The sequence below is a fragment of the Acipenser ruthenus genome, chromosome 10, assembly GCF_902713425.1.
Source record: "Acipenser ruthenus chromosome 10, fAciRut3.2 maternal haplotype, whole genome shotgun sequence".
Classification (NCBI taxonomy): Eukaryota; Metazoa; Chordata; class Actinopteri; order Acipenseriformes; family Acipenseridae; genus Acipenser; species Acipenser ruthenus.
In genome coordinates, this window is record NC_081198.1 from 9,041,473 (window position 1) to 9,058,132 (window position 16,660).

The 16,660-nt window shown below is 38.7% G+C and overlaps 1 protein-coding gene across 4 annotated transcripts in view; it reads left to right on the plus strand.

The window, feature by feature from the left end:
• rasal2 (RAS protein activator like 2) overlaps positions 1 to 16,660 on the plus strand; it is an 85,642-nt gene that overhangs the window by 24,194 nt on the left and 44,788 nt on the right. The window contains exon 1 of one of the 4 annotated variants that reach the window (XM_034014047.3): positions 5,313 to 6,093. The exons of 2 other annotated variants lie outside the window; for them this stretch is intronic. In XM_034014047.3, coding sequence (XP_033869938.2) covers positions 5,772 to 6,093 — 322 coding nt within the window. In that variant the 5' untranslated portion in view covers positions 5,313 to 5,771. Of the gene's footprint in view, positions 1 to 5,312; positions 6,094 to 16,660 lie in introns of those variants that run through there. One more of the 4 variants, XM_034014039.3, reaches the window with a different exon arrangement.

The following is a 16,660-nucleotide window of genomic DNA, read 5'->3' on the forward strand; positions in this document are numbered from 1 at the left end:
AAAAAAAATTAAAAATAAGCAAATGGTTATTTTTGTCTCTGCATTTCTTCTCTATCCCTATAGCTGCTAAGAGAAATATGGAAATGTGTCATATAGAGCTGCATTCTGAAGAATGCCACATGCACTCCAGAAATGTTGAATGCTTGAGATGAATTAGTAGTTCCAGGTGGTCAAAATATTTAACGATTTTAGACCATTTTATATGTGCGTCATACTAACGTTGAGTGAAGTGACAAAATCACATATATAATCTAGGCTATATAACTCCTCACTTAAAAATAGAACAAAAACACCCCCATACAATGTGTCTTCATCTCTTTAAGACTCTGACTCAGTACCGCTCCTCTCTAAGAACAAAACCCACTCGCTCGCTTCAGAAGTAAGCTGCCATGCCAAGCGGAAGGTCTAGGACAATGGCAGCACTGACTCTACCAAGCAGCACACACACGCACCTAATTCAATTTTGAAAAATATTTTTTATTTAAGAATTTTATTTTCTAGCCGCTAACAACATGGTCTCTGGTAACCAGCTACCTACAATAATATCATTTCGGATGTTGATGCACAGAGTATGGCAAATGTTATTAGGTAGGGAGTGTTTCTAATCAGTCGCTCCAACCAAAAAATAACTCCTTGAGCACTGTTCTTGCTCACTATCTGTGTGTGTATATATATATATATATATATATATATATATATATATATATATATATATATATATATATATATATATATATTAGTCATTGCTGAATATGCTGCTTAGTAGATCATGTGACTCTGCTCCATTGCACAACATTGTTTGCGTACTTCCTTATTGTCCCTAATACAGCGTCATTCATACAGTACGTTGTTCTTTTGAATAGACTTGTCTGTGTGGGGGGGTGGGGGTCGTAAAATGTAATTTGTACTCGTGCTCTACAGTAATTTATCCCATGATCTACAAAACAGGAATACTGCAGGCCTAAAACAAAACTGATTAAATAACAACTAAGCCTGTTAAAGGTACAGTAACCTCACATTACTGGAACAATTAGATAGTTTATACCACGTGTAGCCTGCAGCCCTCCTAAGAGTCATAGATGGAGTAATTGGTGGCTTGATGATTAATTATTTGGGAGTCGATGCTAATTAGACCACTCGGCAGTAGCTGTCAGTGCTTGGCCGATTTTTATCAGTGGTGACACGTGTAACCCCAAGTCAAATGCATAACAAGTTGTGATTTGAGAGTTTTGCAGTTACCTTTTGAAATGTGTTCTTCTGAGCCCATTTGTTAGAAATGGGCTGAGATGCTTTCATGCTAATCCCCAGCATATGTTCACTGAGTGCCGGAGGCTGACGGGAGTGGGTACAGTTGGCAAGCTTTGATTCAAACACGCCACTGAATAATGCAAGTGATGGAGACACTATCCATGTAGACATTCCAGCACACTGGATTTCAACCCCCTTTTACAGGACTAGAATAGTCTGTCTCTTTAACTCTTTCAACACTAAGTACCTTTTACAGAAAGACTACCCTCAGATAAACCAACAGATTGCTTTCTGTTTGCTGCTTGGTTATACTGTAGACAGACAGCTGTATGTCGATTTGAAGGTTAAGTGGTGGAGGAAAATGGACTGACAATGTCAGCCTTGGTTGGTTTAGTTGAAAGTGGGCCTTAGGGACAAGAATACTCTTTGGCTTCCAGGAATTGCTGTGTTTTAAAGGGCAGAGATAACTATGGCTTCTTGTTTATAAATCCCTCAACCATTGTTTGTTGTGATAAGGATGTGGCTATTTACAGAACATTTCAAACCAAAGACACTTTTTTTTTTTTTTCTCTCTGTGAAATTCAATAAACAGGAAGCAGCAGGAGGGACACACAGTTATTGGCTTGGCAAGCCACTCAAATCCCTGTCTCTCTCTTCATGGAATCTGATCCAGTTCTTAACAAGGTTCCAGGGATATCCATTTTAAAGCTGGGCGACCGCAGTGATAAAGATATAATATATTACCAGGTTAAGAAGATTGTGTTTCTCTGTGAGAAATAAGTGCAAGTTCAATAACTCTACTTAATGCCACAAAGCATTTTCCTGATATCTTGTTATCCCACACTCTGAATGGTATGTTATTTATTTATTTTTAAATATATGATTGTACTTTATTTTGACCATGGCACTGGTGCTCTTTTCCAAAATAACTCAACGTGATGTTAATGTCCAATTTCCACAAAATAGATTAGTACTGTAATGTGCACAACTCATGCTTCATAGTCTTCCCTGACAGTGCTGGCTGTATTAAAGGCCACTGACAATGTTGACAGCCTAATACAGTAATCACATGTCATTATTTATTTATTTATTTGTTTGTTTGTTTGTTTGTTTGTTTGTTTGTTTTTTAAATGTTCATGCCAGTACAAGCTTGTACGTAGTTATTGATATTACACAGAATACCAGACTCTGATAAAGACAAGGGGGCAGGAAGCAAAAGCAGACTGTTTGTTTATTTTCTCTGCATTCCTACAAATAAAATAGTAAAAAAAAAATATATATGTATCTTAATAAAAACCACAAAGCGTTTTAATCTGATTTTGTAGCATTGCTGATGGCTGTAATACTGTTTCAGATGTAGCAATACCTTCCCATGTAGCCCACAGAGCATGTATGCCCACACTGTTACACACTGTTGGATTGTTCTTACTCAAGTTGAGTGTTGCTAAGTGCAGGTTGATCTATGGAGTGCTTAATTTGAGAACCTGTACAAAAAATAACTCTTTTAAAGCTTGTTGAAACTATTTATCATCATCACCTTTGCCTTAACCTCAGAAACAATTTACAGTGCTAACAAAACAATGTTTCAGTAGGTATTCTCTAAATATAATTATTAGAAATTGGTCTGCTTGTGTGAATGATACAGCAAGCCAGGCTGTGAAGTGGATTCATACAGCAGGTCTCCACTGTTGTGCAGACAAGAACAGGATGCAGTGAGAGAAGTTAAACAATAGGTTTGAAGAACATTGCTAGAATCAGCTCAACACCAGACATAAAAAAAGATTTCATTAGAATAATAGGGTTTATGAAGGTATTCTTTCAGTGTATGCAGAGGCTGAAAAAAAAAGAAAAAAAAAGGTTTCTGGTTAGAAATGTCTGGATTGGCTCTCAACTTAACTGTTTAACTAAAGGGACACGGGAGCGATTTAGAGCAAATGATCCATGTCCGGCAGCGGTTCGGATCGACTCCAGCTCGTTTAAAACAATCTAACCCGAGATCCGAAAAATGATTGCACTCGCCCCATGGGCAGTCACGCAGTGTTTACGGTGACATTTGATGGTTGCTATGAAGTGGCTTTTGTCATATGCAGGTAATCACATTGTGAGAATTGCACTTTTTCTAAAAATTAAATGGAAACTTGGAATAAGCTATGTTGCAGTTAGTTTACTTTTGATCCCTATTTGCGTCACACTGTATTAATTATAATTTACATACATCGTGCTAAATAATATATCTAAAATATATATACACATATATATATATATCTATATATCTATATATCTATATATCTATATATATATATATATATATATATATATATATATATATATATATATATATATATATATATATATGCGTGAGGATAGCAGCCTAGACACAATACCAAAAGCGGGCGCTATCTCACAATTTTTATATATATATATATATATATATATATATATATATATATATATATATATAAATTGTGAGATAGCGCCCGCTTTTGGTATTGTGTCTAGGCTGCTATCCTCACACAGTGACGTAATTTCCAGGGTTTCCGGGTTGTAGGCAGACTACTTACATGTAATATGCAGTGAATATAGTGGGGTTTTTTTATTTTTTTTTTTATATTCAAATTCCAACACACAGCAATAGGGCGACTGGCCCTTTAAATGAAAAAAAAAAAAAAAAAATTCAAACAAAAACCTCTGAGCTCTACCTTAACTTGGGTGATTTCACTTGTTTAGTCCCTGACTATAAAAGGAGAGGGCTAGTTCCTGCTCGCTCCCCTCTTTCTTAAACCAAAAAGCTATTTTTAGTTTTACCTTTGTATATCCAGTTTAGCTACCAATACTCCTTGGTTTCCTTCAGAAGTGTTTGCAACCACACCCCATGCTAACACCACCAACCAAGGCCTGTTTGAACTGGTCTTTTATACCAGCCATTATTATTTAACCAGCTGTATACTTAACTAATTTGTTATACCCAATTGGCCTCATTAGACCATTGTCTTCTGGGAGATGTAGTTTTCTGTCCCACTGAACTACATCGATCTGTCTCCACTGCACCTGCAGTGGTACATGGGGTATATGCTCCTAGCGATACGCGGACCAATATATCTCCCTTCTGCTATTCTACCCCATACTTTACCACAACATGTATACGTGTCAGGAAAATTAGCTCTTTATAATCGAAAATTAAGATGGTACAATATAATTTCCTTAATATAATTGTAATAGGTGTACAGTAGGTATAGCTATATAGGTAACCTCTTAACCACAAGCAAAGTTTTTCGGCTCCTTTTCCTGGGCTGTTTTCTCACTATCCTGTCTAAACTCTCCTCGACCTGAGCTCAGTTAGTAGTGTTGCTGTTTTCTCTGGGGGAGGGACTGATGGCGTCACCACTTGTTCCACTTTAGTAATAAGTGTTTCCATTACTGAGAAACACAGGTTTTATTTTTGTTTCCCCTCTACCATGTAATTCAACAAAGGTTGACACTGAGAATACTATTGCAAAATGTTGTTTAGCAATACTGATTCCCAGGGTACTGCTCGAGTTACAGTACTTACTATGGGGTCTATGTGAGCATTACGTGTAGAATATACAAAATGAGTAATATACAGTAGACGGGTTTCTAACCACTATTTACAGTAACTCACCACAAACGTTCTTGAAGAACTGACATGTATTCTTACCATTTGCACCAGGTTAAAAGTCTGCTTCACTTTTTTTTCTTTTATTTTTTTTCAAACAATTGTTACCCTCTAAAGGTAATCACTTTTGAAGGAGGTTTAATTAAATTTAGAAAACCGTGGCACACACTTTTCACCTGGTACAAAAGCTGGGTAAGTCTGTGTTCCTCAATAGCACATCAAGCAGAGCGACACTTTGATAGTATGGTATTGTTGACAGTGTTATTGTTTTATTTTTAATCATGTTGGTACGGAAAACCATTGAGTAGTTCAAACCCCTGATTGGCCTTACTGAAGCATGACTGTGGCTGTCTGACATATATTGAAAGCTCCACTTCCTCTAAATCATAGTTCACAGCACTAACGTCAACCCACGGGCAGGAAGCACTAACTGGGGACTTCTTAAAACCTTTTGAGTAAAATAAGAACAACAACTGACAGCATTTCAGATCAAATAGTTTACTTTATACCAAGATGACAATGTTATTTTTAAGTGATAGCCATTTTAATTAGTAACCCTGCAGACTGTGGAGAATATTGGGAGACAAATGAAGATTTTTTGAGGTCAATACATTCATTCTGGTGCCTTGGTTTGAGAGGAAAGTACAGCATGTGATCTCTGTAAAATCTAAACACTAAAGAAATTGGCTTGATGGGAGCAAAATGGAGATGAATTTGAAGAGACTGAAGGAATATACAGGGTCTAGATGGCTTAGTTAGTTTAAATGAATACCAGTGGTGTTGGAGTGGGAAGCAGAGGATACATAAGTGGGCCTACTTGGACTTTGAAAAGCCTATTGATAGCTACAGGTGGAAGACTTGCACAAGAGTTGATGCGCTAAATCAAAGCATGTTTGAGAATCTGAGTCCCCATGAGTTTGACTCTCCGAAGACAGTGGAGCATCAGCGGAAAACATCAAGTCTCAATGTCTTGGTGGAGCCTGTCCAAGGGCCACACTGTGCTTCTGGCAGACCAACACAGATCCCTTTTAGCCGCTCGGTGTCTGAGCCTGGCACGAATGCAGTCACTGAGAAGCCGGCACTGCGACAGGTCTACTCGGACGCAGAGCAGCGACAGCATTTCTTACAGGGGTTGTTTTCAACTGTGTCCAGCCAAGTTTCGAGGATTTTGAGCCATAAAGAAGAGCCTTGCAAGGGAACGCCAAAGGGAGGTAGGCTGAATGTACTCGATAGTTAATGAAATGTGATCAGGCAACTGCTGTTGGTTTAATATTATATTTTTTTTCTTTACTTTGTCCATGTAGGGAATCTCTAGAACTTTTATCTGGCTAAGTTAAAGTTTACCAGACCACATACATCTTTTCCTGACTAAACTTGAGTATGGATTGAGTGCTTTTTCTGGTCTAATAAACCTCACATCTACAGTACTATACGTACAAATGCTGGACATATTAAAAAATACATATCTACATGTAGCTGTCTGTCTCCTAAAATAAAAATAAAAACATTGTCAGTCTCCAACATTTGTTCTAAATACAAACCACATGCAGTTCTTACAATACTGTGATGTAAGCTGCTGAAAATGTGACTATTTTAGTTCCTCATTTTAATTATATTAAATGTGGTGCTTGTGTGACTGTACTGTACTTTATTTTTGAAAATGTGATGTTAATTTAAGTAGTGTTTTCTTTGACTCTGTACGTACATGAGGTGACCAGCTGCTTAGAACCCTATTTGATGGGGCCAACACACAAATAATGAAATGTATGATTTTAAACCTGGACCTCCCTGTTATGGGTTTCCTGTAATATGTTTCACTAAAAAAAATCATCTGTTTGTTTGTGAAATCTGAAATCATACTGATGGTCTTTTTGGGATGGGTGATAGTTTTCTTTTTGTTATGAAGGTATTTGTTTTCTTTGGAGAATAAGGAGTTAGTAATATAGCAATTATTTTCTTCAACCCAATCTTGAAGTTTAAAAATGAAAATCATTACATGCACATTTGTAGGCATAATCCTCTACTTTTTTTCAATCTTCCCCTCCCTTTGCCATACACAGTATTTGATACAGTGCAGTATTAGGTCCTGTGCCTAATGTCATGACAACAGTTGTCAAAATTAGAATGTGATCCAATTCATTAGCACTGTGCATTAGACATGGACAGCCGGACAGCTGCCTTGATAAATGTGGAAGCTCTTTTAGGCTGTGTTCACACGGGTCCATTTCGAGGGTTTGGTCAGCTTGGTGTGAAGTGTGAACAGCAAAGTCCGCTTAAAGAGTCTGGTTCGCTTGCTAAACGTCAATGTGAATGTGGCACATGGGCGAAACCGTAAAAAGTGGCCCTACACCATCTAAATTGAAAATCTGAGTTTTACCTATGTGTTATACATCATTTGAAAGCTAAAAGTCTCCTCACCTAACCTGAGTTTTTCCGTTTTTAAAATAATATTTTCCTTACTGAAAAAAATTTGCAAGTACAAAACTATAAATAAATAAAATAAACAATATTATGAATTATTTTAGTCATTCTTATTGTGTCCCACAAATCACAGACTTTTGAGAACATGTAAACTGACCTAGTAATGCTTGTCCATTTCTGTAACATCAATAAATAAAAATTAAAATTAGGAGACTTTGAATCATGGAATTAACAGGATACAGTTTAAAAAGCACATTATCTAAATAGTCTATAATGTTTATTTAAGTAATTAAAGGAGTCTTGTGTGTGTGTGTGGTAACAAAGTTACGTTTTGTGTGCAAATGTCGCATCCATCATGCTGGAATTGCCCATAAACTAACCTAGTGCTCTTGAAAATGCATTGTGAACACAAAATAACTCGGTCCTGAAAAAAATGGAAAAGGATCAGAAAAACTAACTTTAGCTCACATCGAAACAAACTTGTTCCCTTTGCTTGGAGATAAGTGTGAACAGCAAGCATGTTGATTCATTGTTTCAAACGAAACAAACCAGACCGAGTCCGTTTGAAATGGACCCAGTGTGAATGCAGTTAAAAGCACTTTTAAAGACCTGGACCAGTGTGCAGCAAAAGCCATCACCATATAGTGGCACTGCGGTTTTACCTCATTTGTGTCACCCAGAGCATTTGATAAACGGTGGCCAAAGTTAAGGCAGTATTATAACCAGAGTCCCTTCATTTGACCCCTAACTATGGCCTTGTCGGGGTTCGATCTTCAATTTTCTTTTTAGCTGTAGCTTGCTGTCTTTGAAGCCATTACCAGTCTTGTTTGCAGCTATTATTATTATTATTATTATTATTATTATTATTATTATTATTATTATTATTATTATTATTATTATTATTATTATTAATAGTTTATTTAGCAGACGGCTTTATCCAAGGTGACTTACAGAGACTAGGGTGTGTGAACTATGCATCAGCTGCAGAGTCACTTATAACAACGTCTCACCCAAAAGAGAGCACAAGGAGGTTAAGTGACTTGCTCTGGGTCACACAGTGAGTCAGTGAGTGAGCTGGGATTTGAACCGGGGACCTCCTGGTTACAAGCCCTTTTCTTGAACCACTGGACCACACAGTCTCCTGGAGCAGATATGATAACACAGGATGTGTGAGCTGTATACAAGAAAGGCTTTGTGTAGAGGGGGCTCAGCTGATCTTGAATAAACCACCAGAGCAACGTTCACAGGCATCATAAGTCAGTGCAGGACCTGCAAGTAAATTACTCTTGTACTGTACACTGGTATCATGTTAGTGCTTTGAATAGGATTTCATGTGCTAGTAGTCATCATTTACAGCATCAAGGGATACTTGGGCCTACTCCAAGTCAATTGTGTAGACTTTTTTTGATCCCCATGCCAGGTTTGTATAAACTAATAATGTTGGTTGACATTTTAATTCTTTTGACTTAGTGACTTATTTTTTGGTTTTTGTTTTATCTCTTCTGTATATATTGTGGTCTATAAGTATATAACAAGGCCAGGTTTAGATTTTCTGCACAGCACAGTCTCAGGTCAAGCAGGGGACAGGTAGCCATTGCCCAGAATCTGCCCAGACACCTGCTGCAGGAACTGGCAGACCTTCAGCCTGTAACCTGATCCACCCCCTTTCACACATTGTACAGCCTGGTCTGTGTGTGTAAATATGCTGGCTGCTGTCCAGTAGCAGATGATTGCTTGGCTTTCTGTTTGCAACTGCTAAGATTGTTTATTACATTTGTGAATTAAAGATAAGCATTATGTACTACTAACCCAGGAGATTAGTAACAGTAGTTATTAAGTTAAGTTAACACAAGTTACTTGTTTTTTCCTTCCTCTTTACTGAACTTTATTAACTTTGTACTTTTCACCTCCATTCAACCTCTGTGGTTTTCTAGTCAGTTTTTCAAGACAGCTAGCTGCTGTATATCTGTTTAGAATTTTAGCTGAAGTGTTAAGGGTTTTTTTGAGCTGGATCCGTCTCTAAGCAACGTAGCTGTGTAAGTTCATCTAATTTTAAAACACATGAAAAAACTTTTGCTGGAAACTGGGCTGCATGACACATTCTGAGTGTATTGAGATTGAAAATAAAATAAATACACAAATGCCACTGAAAATGAGTGAGCCTCTGTTATGAAAATAATTATGGGTTGCTAGCTGACAGTGTCCAAAGTCATAAAATGGTGGTAAACTAATGTGCAAATTACAAGATTGTACCTACTTTATTCTTGTGCCGCATTATATGAAATCAATAAGTCAAGTTTCGACAACAAATAGAAAAATATAATTTCATGAGGGGGAAAATGTTTAATCTGGTAGACCCAATTTAATGTACAGCATGACACTGAACCATTCTGAAGCTAGTTTTTGAGTTCGTCACTCTGACTCTTCAGTGGAGAGTATATGTGTACAGGGTAGCAGTTTTAATGCTGTCCAAACATTCAGCTTCCAGGAGTGACTACGCAGGTAATGCTAGACCATTAAACCACACAGCCTTCAGTATGAGTGTGCTCTCCCTTGGTCTTCTCTTGTACTACTCAACAATATTTGCATTAATTTGGAGTGGCAAAAATAAAAGAAAGTTGCTAAAGTGTTGCAGTGCAGGATTCTTTTTTTACTTGAACTATCGAGTAATACTTTTGTGTCATGTACTGTGCTGTGTCACTGTACTGTGTGAGCATTAACTGACCTGGTTGTAACAGCGGCTGGCAGATATAAAGCAATCCAAAAAAAAGACATCTTGGTTTAAAGAAGTGGGCATTTAAAAATAATACTGTATCAGGATACAAGTGCAGGCATGGTTTTAAATAATATATAAGACAGTCTTTGTTTTGGTTTTAGTTTTTATTTTAAAAAAATGGCTACAGTAGGCCCAATCTAAGCACAGAGACATGAATACAGACAAATGCTAAGCTCTAAAGTCACAGAAAGGAGCCGCGGGTTTTCAGATGCATAGCAGCAGCTACGGAAGACAGTAAACAATGCCAATTTCATAGAGCACTGCACCTTGAGTTTAAATTTCCTCTTCACAATGAAACTGAATCTCTCTGCGGCTACAGCATATTGGCTTTAAGAGGTATCATGGAAACCAAAATAAGAAGAGAAAGCTAAGCTGCTGACTACAGATGTGTAAAATATTTAACAATGTCAGGTTATTTCCAATGACAGTAGCTGACCTGTGCTTTTTTTTTTTTATTAGACCTCGTGTAATTCTTTTATGTAATGCATTAGGGAGCAAAGGTTGTGCAAGTGTGTATATTCATTCTCTCTTCTGTAACTGCAAAGCTGGTATCAATAGAACACGTCCCTTACAAGCTAGGGAGCCAGTTACCGCAATATTGTAAGCCTGATGTCTTTCAAGAGCACTACATCTAAAATGAATATACAAAAATGAATATGTACTGTAGATGTAGTGACTACAGAAAATCAAACCATGCCTGTAGTGTTACAGCTCATACTGAATCTAAGTACATGTACATGCTACATGTACAATACAATGTGTTTTATATTTAGATTTCTGCTGGTAACAAAACGCGCAAACAATGCGTCAGTGATGACATGACCTTAACCCATGTCTTGGCAGACTATCCAGAGGTGTGTACCATGTCAAGTCAAGGAGAACAACAAGAGTAAACCGAGGAAGAGTGCTGAATTTGATTTGAGAAAGAGATACTTTGTTTTAAATTCTAGGTTGCAGTTTCTTACATTAATTGTTCTATTGGCACTGATTTGAAAACATTATGAGAAACGTATCCATCATACTGCAAGTGCAGTATATTTTTTATTAAAAGCATTTGAACATTATTTAAAACATACTACTAATATAACTAGCTAAAACATTTGTCAACTTGACTTAATTTCTTATAAGCTGACCTTGTTCATTTTGTCAAAGTCTCTGGGTTACTGTTTGGTCTCTTTCTCCCTGACTTGAGAAAGTGTGCTGTATGTATTGTTGGCTGATAAAGCTTTCCTACTCAGCCCACTTACTAGTGAGCAGCCGTCAATGTCCATCAAAATAAATATATATACAGTACTGTGCAAAAGTTTTAGGCAGGTGTGAAAAAATGCTGTAAAGTAAGAATGCTTTCAAAAATAGACATGTTAATAGTTTATATTTATCAATTAACAAAATGCAAAGTGAGTGAACAGAAGGAAAATCTACATCAAATCAATATTTGGTGTGACCACCCTTTGCCTTCAAAACAGCATCAATTCTTCTAGGTACACTTGCACACAGTTTTTGAAGGAACTCGGCAGGTAGGTTGGCCCAAACATCTTGGAGAACTAACCACAGTTCTTCTGTGGATTTAGGCAGCCTCAGTTGCTTCTCTCTCTTCATGTAATCCCAGACAGACTCGATGATGTTGAGATCAGGGCTCTGTGGGGGCCATACCATCACTTCCAGGACTCCTTGTTCTTCTTTATGCTGAAGATAGTTCTTAATGACTTTCGCTGTATGTTTGGGGTCGTTGTCATGCTGCAGAATAAATTTGGGGCCAATCAGATGCCTCCCTGATGGTATTGCATGATGGATAAGTATCTGCCTGTACTTCTCAGTATTGAGGAGACCATTAATTCTGACCAAATCCCCAACTCCATTTGCAGAAATGCAGCCTCAAACTTGCAAGGATCCTCCACCATGCTTCACTGTTGCCTGCAGACACTCATTCGTGTACCGCTCTCCAGCCCTTCGGCCAACAAACTGCCTTCTGCTACAGCCAAATATTTCAAATTTTGACTCATCAGTCCAGAGCACCTGCTGCCATTTTTCTGCACCCCAGTTCCTGTGTTTTCGTGCATAGTTGAGTCGCTTGGCCTTGTTTCCACGTCAGAGGTATGGCTTTTTGGCCGCAAGTCTTCCATGAAGGCCACTTCTGACCAGACTTCTCCGGACAGTAGATGGGTGTTCCAGGGTGCCACTGTTTTCTGCCAATTCTGAGCTGATGGCACTGCTGGACATCTTCCGATTGTGAAGGGAAGTAAGCATGATGTGTCTTTCATCTGCTGCAGTAAGTTTCCTTGGCCGACCACTGCGTCTACGGTCCTCAACGTTGCCCGTTTCTTTGTGCTTCTTCAAAAGAGCTTGGACAGCACATCTGGAAACCCCTGTCTATCTTGCAGTTTCTGCCTGGGAGAGACCTTGCTGATGCAGTAGAACTACCTTGTGTCTTGTTGCTGTGCTCAGTCTTGCCATGGTGTATGACTTTTGACAGTAAACTGTCTGCAGCAACCTCACCTTGTTAGCTGAGTTTGGCTGTTCCTCACCCAGTTTTATTCCTCCTACACAGCTGTTTCTGTTTCAGTTAATGATTGTGTTTCAACCTACATATTGAATTGATGATCATTAGCACCTGTTTGGTATAATTGTTTAATCATACACCTGACTATATGCCTACAAAATCCCTGATGGATGGATGAGGAAAAGAATCTTCTTGTTTTTGCCTTTAGAGAAGACAAGATTGGAATATTCTCTTGTTGCTTCCCAATGTAACTGGCAATTAGGCTTCGGAAAAAAGTGATGTTTTTTATGTGTTTCAATAAATAAATGCAAATTAGTCCTGGTGGTTATAACGTACTGTACTTTTGTTCTGCAATTAGTCACCTATGACTTTGTATGATTGCGGTACACAGATCAGTCCCTGTGTTGTCCAAGATTAGCGCAGGATTAAACTTCTGTTCGAAAACGTGGGCTGCGTAATGCGTTAAGCCCCAATGGGAAGCTAATGTACAGTACATGTACACATTTCCACTGCAGCATGATGTTGTGGTGAGATCAGCTGCTATGTTTGATGGTTTCCGGGGAAACACTAACATTGTTTACTTTCAGGGATAGGTTGGTTGTTTCGATGAGGTAATGCTTTTTCAGTCACACACAAAGGCCCCTTATTCAGGTCCCAATATGGCAGAGATCTGTGGTTTTGGGCTCTCACGGAGCTGATGTGTGGGATACCATCCACTGTTTAATCACAGAGTATGAAGTAGGGTGTTGTGGCAGGGGAGCATATACAGTAAACATAAATATACATGTTGTTCGCTGGCAGCCTCAAAATGTCTTTATTGTTGGAGAATGACACAATGTACTGCATCGGTTTCAAGTTTTGGAGTGTTGTGACAATCACAAGTGTATTTAACTGTAGGAATACCTACCAAATCTGCTTGCTGATACAGTAGCTCCTTCCCAGTTCTTCCTCATGTACTAAAATGTTGAAGTTATGCCCCAGAATCTTTCCTACATTTAATTTTTTGTTAAGTTTTATGTACAGTAACAATATATTGGCAAAGGATGGATTATGGCAAACAGCACAAGGATAGGTTATGCATTACTGTAGTTCATTCCTAATGCATAACGTTTTAACAATTTTTCCTTTTTAAGCCCCTTGCTTTACCTCGTGGACACACTCTTTTTGTTTGAGTTGAGTTGTATCAGATTATCTCACTGAGGCACTGAAACTGTCATCCGTTAAGTAAGAAACATAGCAGTTGCTTTGTTTTTTATTACAGATCACGTACTGTGCTCAGGGGGTCATGTTTTTAAAATCACAGGACAGTCCTTATGCAGTGAAATCTGGATTAATTTAGCCACATTTTAGACCCTTTAATTCATTACAGCCTTTTAGCAGAAATCTATGATGTAACTGGGGATCTACAGCACATGCAGGTCATGCTTATGTGGAATGCTGCAAGACCGTTCTACTGTATGTCTGTAAATGTATTTTAAAAGCACAGTATTGTATATATTTCTATTTGATCCCGGGGAAGATCCTTCATGTCATTTGTTACTGTACAGTATGTACAGTAATTGAGTTTTCTTTCTGTGTGCCAATGGTGCCCCATTTGCTGTGGATTTTGTTTTATGACAAAATTAAAGTAACTTCAAGTATGGTGGTTGACTATGTTCTTATACTGGGCTGTTTTGTGTACAGTAGCACTATGGTACTGTCTCTATGCATCGGTTACAATGGTTTTAAAGGGACCACTATGGATTCTCACACACAGATTCCATGTGTGAGGAACAAACCCCAAGGATTAGTAATTTGATTGCAGAGCTATAGTAAATATCCATTGCCAGCAAGGGTTATGGCTATAGTTTTTTACTGTGCTTTTTTATGTTCATGGATAAGTGTTCAGAGATTCTGTCATTGTGGCCTCAAGTACCGCAGCAATCTCAGCTATGCTTAGTTGACTGATGGTATCACTCGTTGACCCGAGGGTTTTTTTGGATAGCTTCAATTTCCCCTGGCTTTCAAAATCTAACATAAAATATGTGCCTCCTCTTTCTCCTCCAGACTTCCCTAACCTCTTTCTCCTCCAGACTTCCCTAACCTCTTTCTCCTCCAGACTTCCCTAACATCTTTCTTCTCCAGACTTCCCTAACCTCTTTCTCCTCCAGACTTCTCTAACCTCCTTCTCCTCCAGACTTCCCTAACATCTTTCTTCTCCAGACTTCCCTAACCTCTTTCTCCTCCAGACTTCTCTAACCTCTTTCTCCTCCAGACTTCTCTAACCTCTTTCTCCTCCAGACTTCTCTAACCTCTTTCTCCTCCAGACTTCCCTAACATCCTCCTCCAGACTTCCCTAACCTCCTTCTCCTCCAGACTTTCCTAACCTCTTTCTTCTCCAGACTTCCCTAACCTCTTTCTTCTCCAGACTTCCCTAACCTCTTTCTCCTCCAGACTTCTCTAACCTCTTTCTCCTCCAGACTTCCCTAACATCCTCCTCCAGACTTCCCTAACCTCCTTCTCCTCCAGACTTCGCTGAGCTGTGTCGGATGCTCTGTTGGAGCCATTGCTTAATGACTCCTCCCCTTCCCCCAGTGTCTGGAGACCTTCCCCATTATCAAGAGAGCCAGACTTTTCCAGGATGGGGCTCAAAAATGTCGTCTTTGACAGTTTTGCTACTGGGGTGCTGAAATATCCCAACTGACTAACCACTCATTCACTGTTTTCCTGGAGTACAGGTCAGATTCCGTCCCCTCCCCCCGTCCCCCGTTCTAGTTCAAGGACTTGCTCAACCACGACCCCACCCCTCCCTCCAGCGTAAGAAAGCTTCTCAAAGCAAGGACTTGATTAACCTTTTGAATCGTCAGGGAGGGAAGAAGAGAAAAGAAATGGTGCCGTTCACCATTAACTTAATGCTATACTGGCATGGTGCTAAACTGTTAAGTTATGAAACAACTTGGTTTTTAAAAAAAAAGTAATATTTTGGCAATTATTAAATTTGGTCCCCAAGCTCAGATAACCCTCCCACCCCATGTAATTTAATTGTACAGTGGGGTGTATTTTGAGTGTGACACAAAAAGCACAGTTTTTACACAGTTAAACAAATGTCTCTGCTTGTCTTTTTGTGTTATATGTATCTTTTTTTTTTTCTGTCAAAAATCAACACATATCTTTTGGATAGGGAAGGGATTGAATTTCACTGCCTGCTTGTTTTTTTTTTTCTTCGTGCGACGTCCATGAGACGGGCATTTAATTTGTAAAGGGTGGAGCCAGTTTCTGCATGCACGCAGAAACAAAACAGCATATTAGACATGGTAAATGCACAGGATAACTATTGGGGAAACTGCAAAATCACCGTGCAAATTGACCGTGGTAACTTAGTTTAAGGGAGCCTACATAAACACTTAAGACAGTTACAATATGTCACTGATCTCCATGACTAATATAGCTGACGCGCTGGTCTGTGATGACTTCTAGTTAAGCCCTTTATTGGTGAGTTGTGAGGTCAGATTGTTCATTGCTGGCTTTGACAAAGCGGTTGATTTACCACTAAAAGCTGACACTACTATACTGTATCCCTGCCTCTTTGCTGTAAGGCTTTTCATACACATTCACTTATACATTTCCCACAAAGAAAGGGGCTATTTTTATACCTACTCTGTGTTTAACATATGCCTGAAACACTTTGCAAAGTCATATATTCCTTACATTTTCAGTGGAAACAAAATCTAACCTTATTCCGCTATTATTTGTGTGATAATTAATACAGTAACTACTATCTAAGTCTGGCGTTTGGTTTTGGGAAGTGGGTGTTAAGAGTCCCTGCTGATGATGAAAGAGCAAACAGGACACCTGAGTGTAAGTCAGCTGACGGCTGTTCATAGCAAGTCCTCTGGCAATGCTTTCCGCAAGTTCTGTGTTTGAAATTGGAAATTATATAAGTCCTTGATACAATATCCTTACAGCACTGAAAGCACAGAGTTGTTTTTGTTTTGCTTTTTTAAGACTGGATGTGGCACAATGGCATGCCATACAATATATATCCCAGCAGTGTGGAGTAGTGGTTAGGGCTCTGGACTCTTGATCGGAGGGTTGTGGGTTC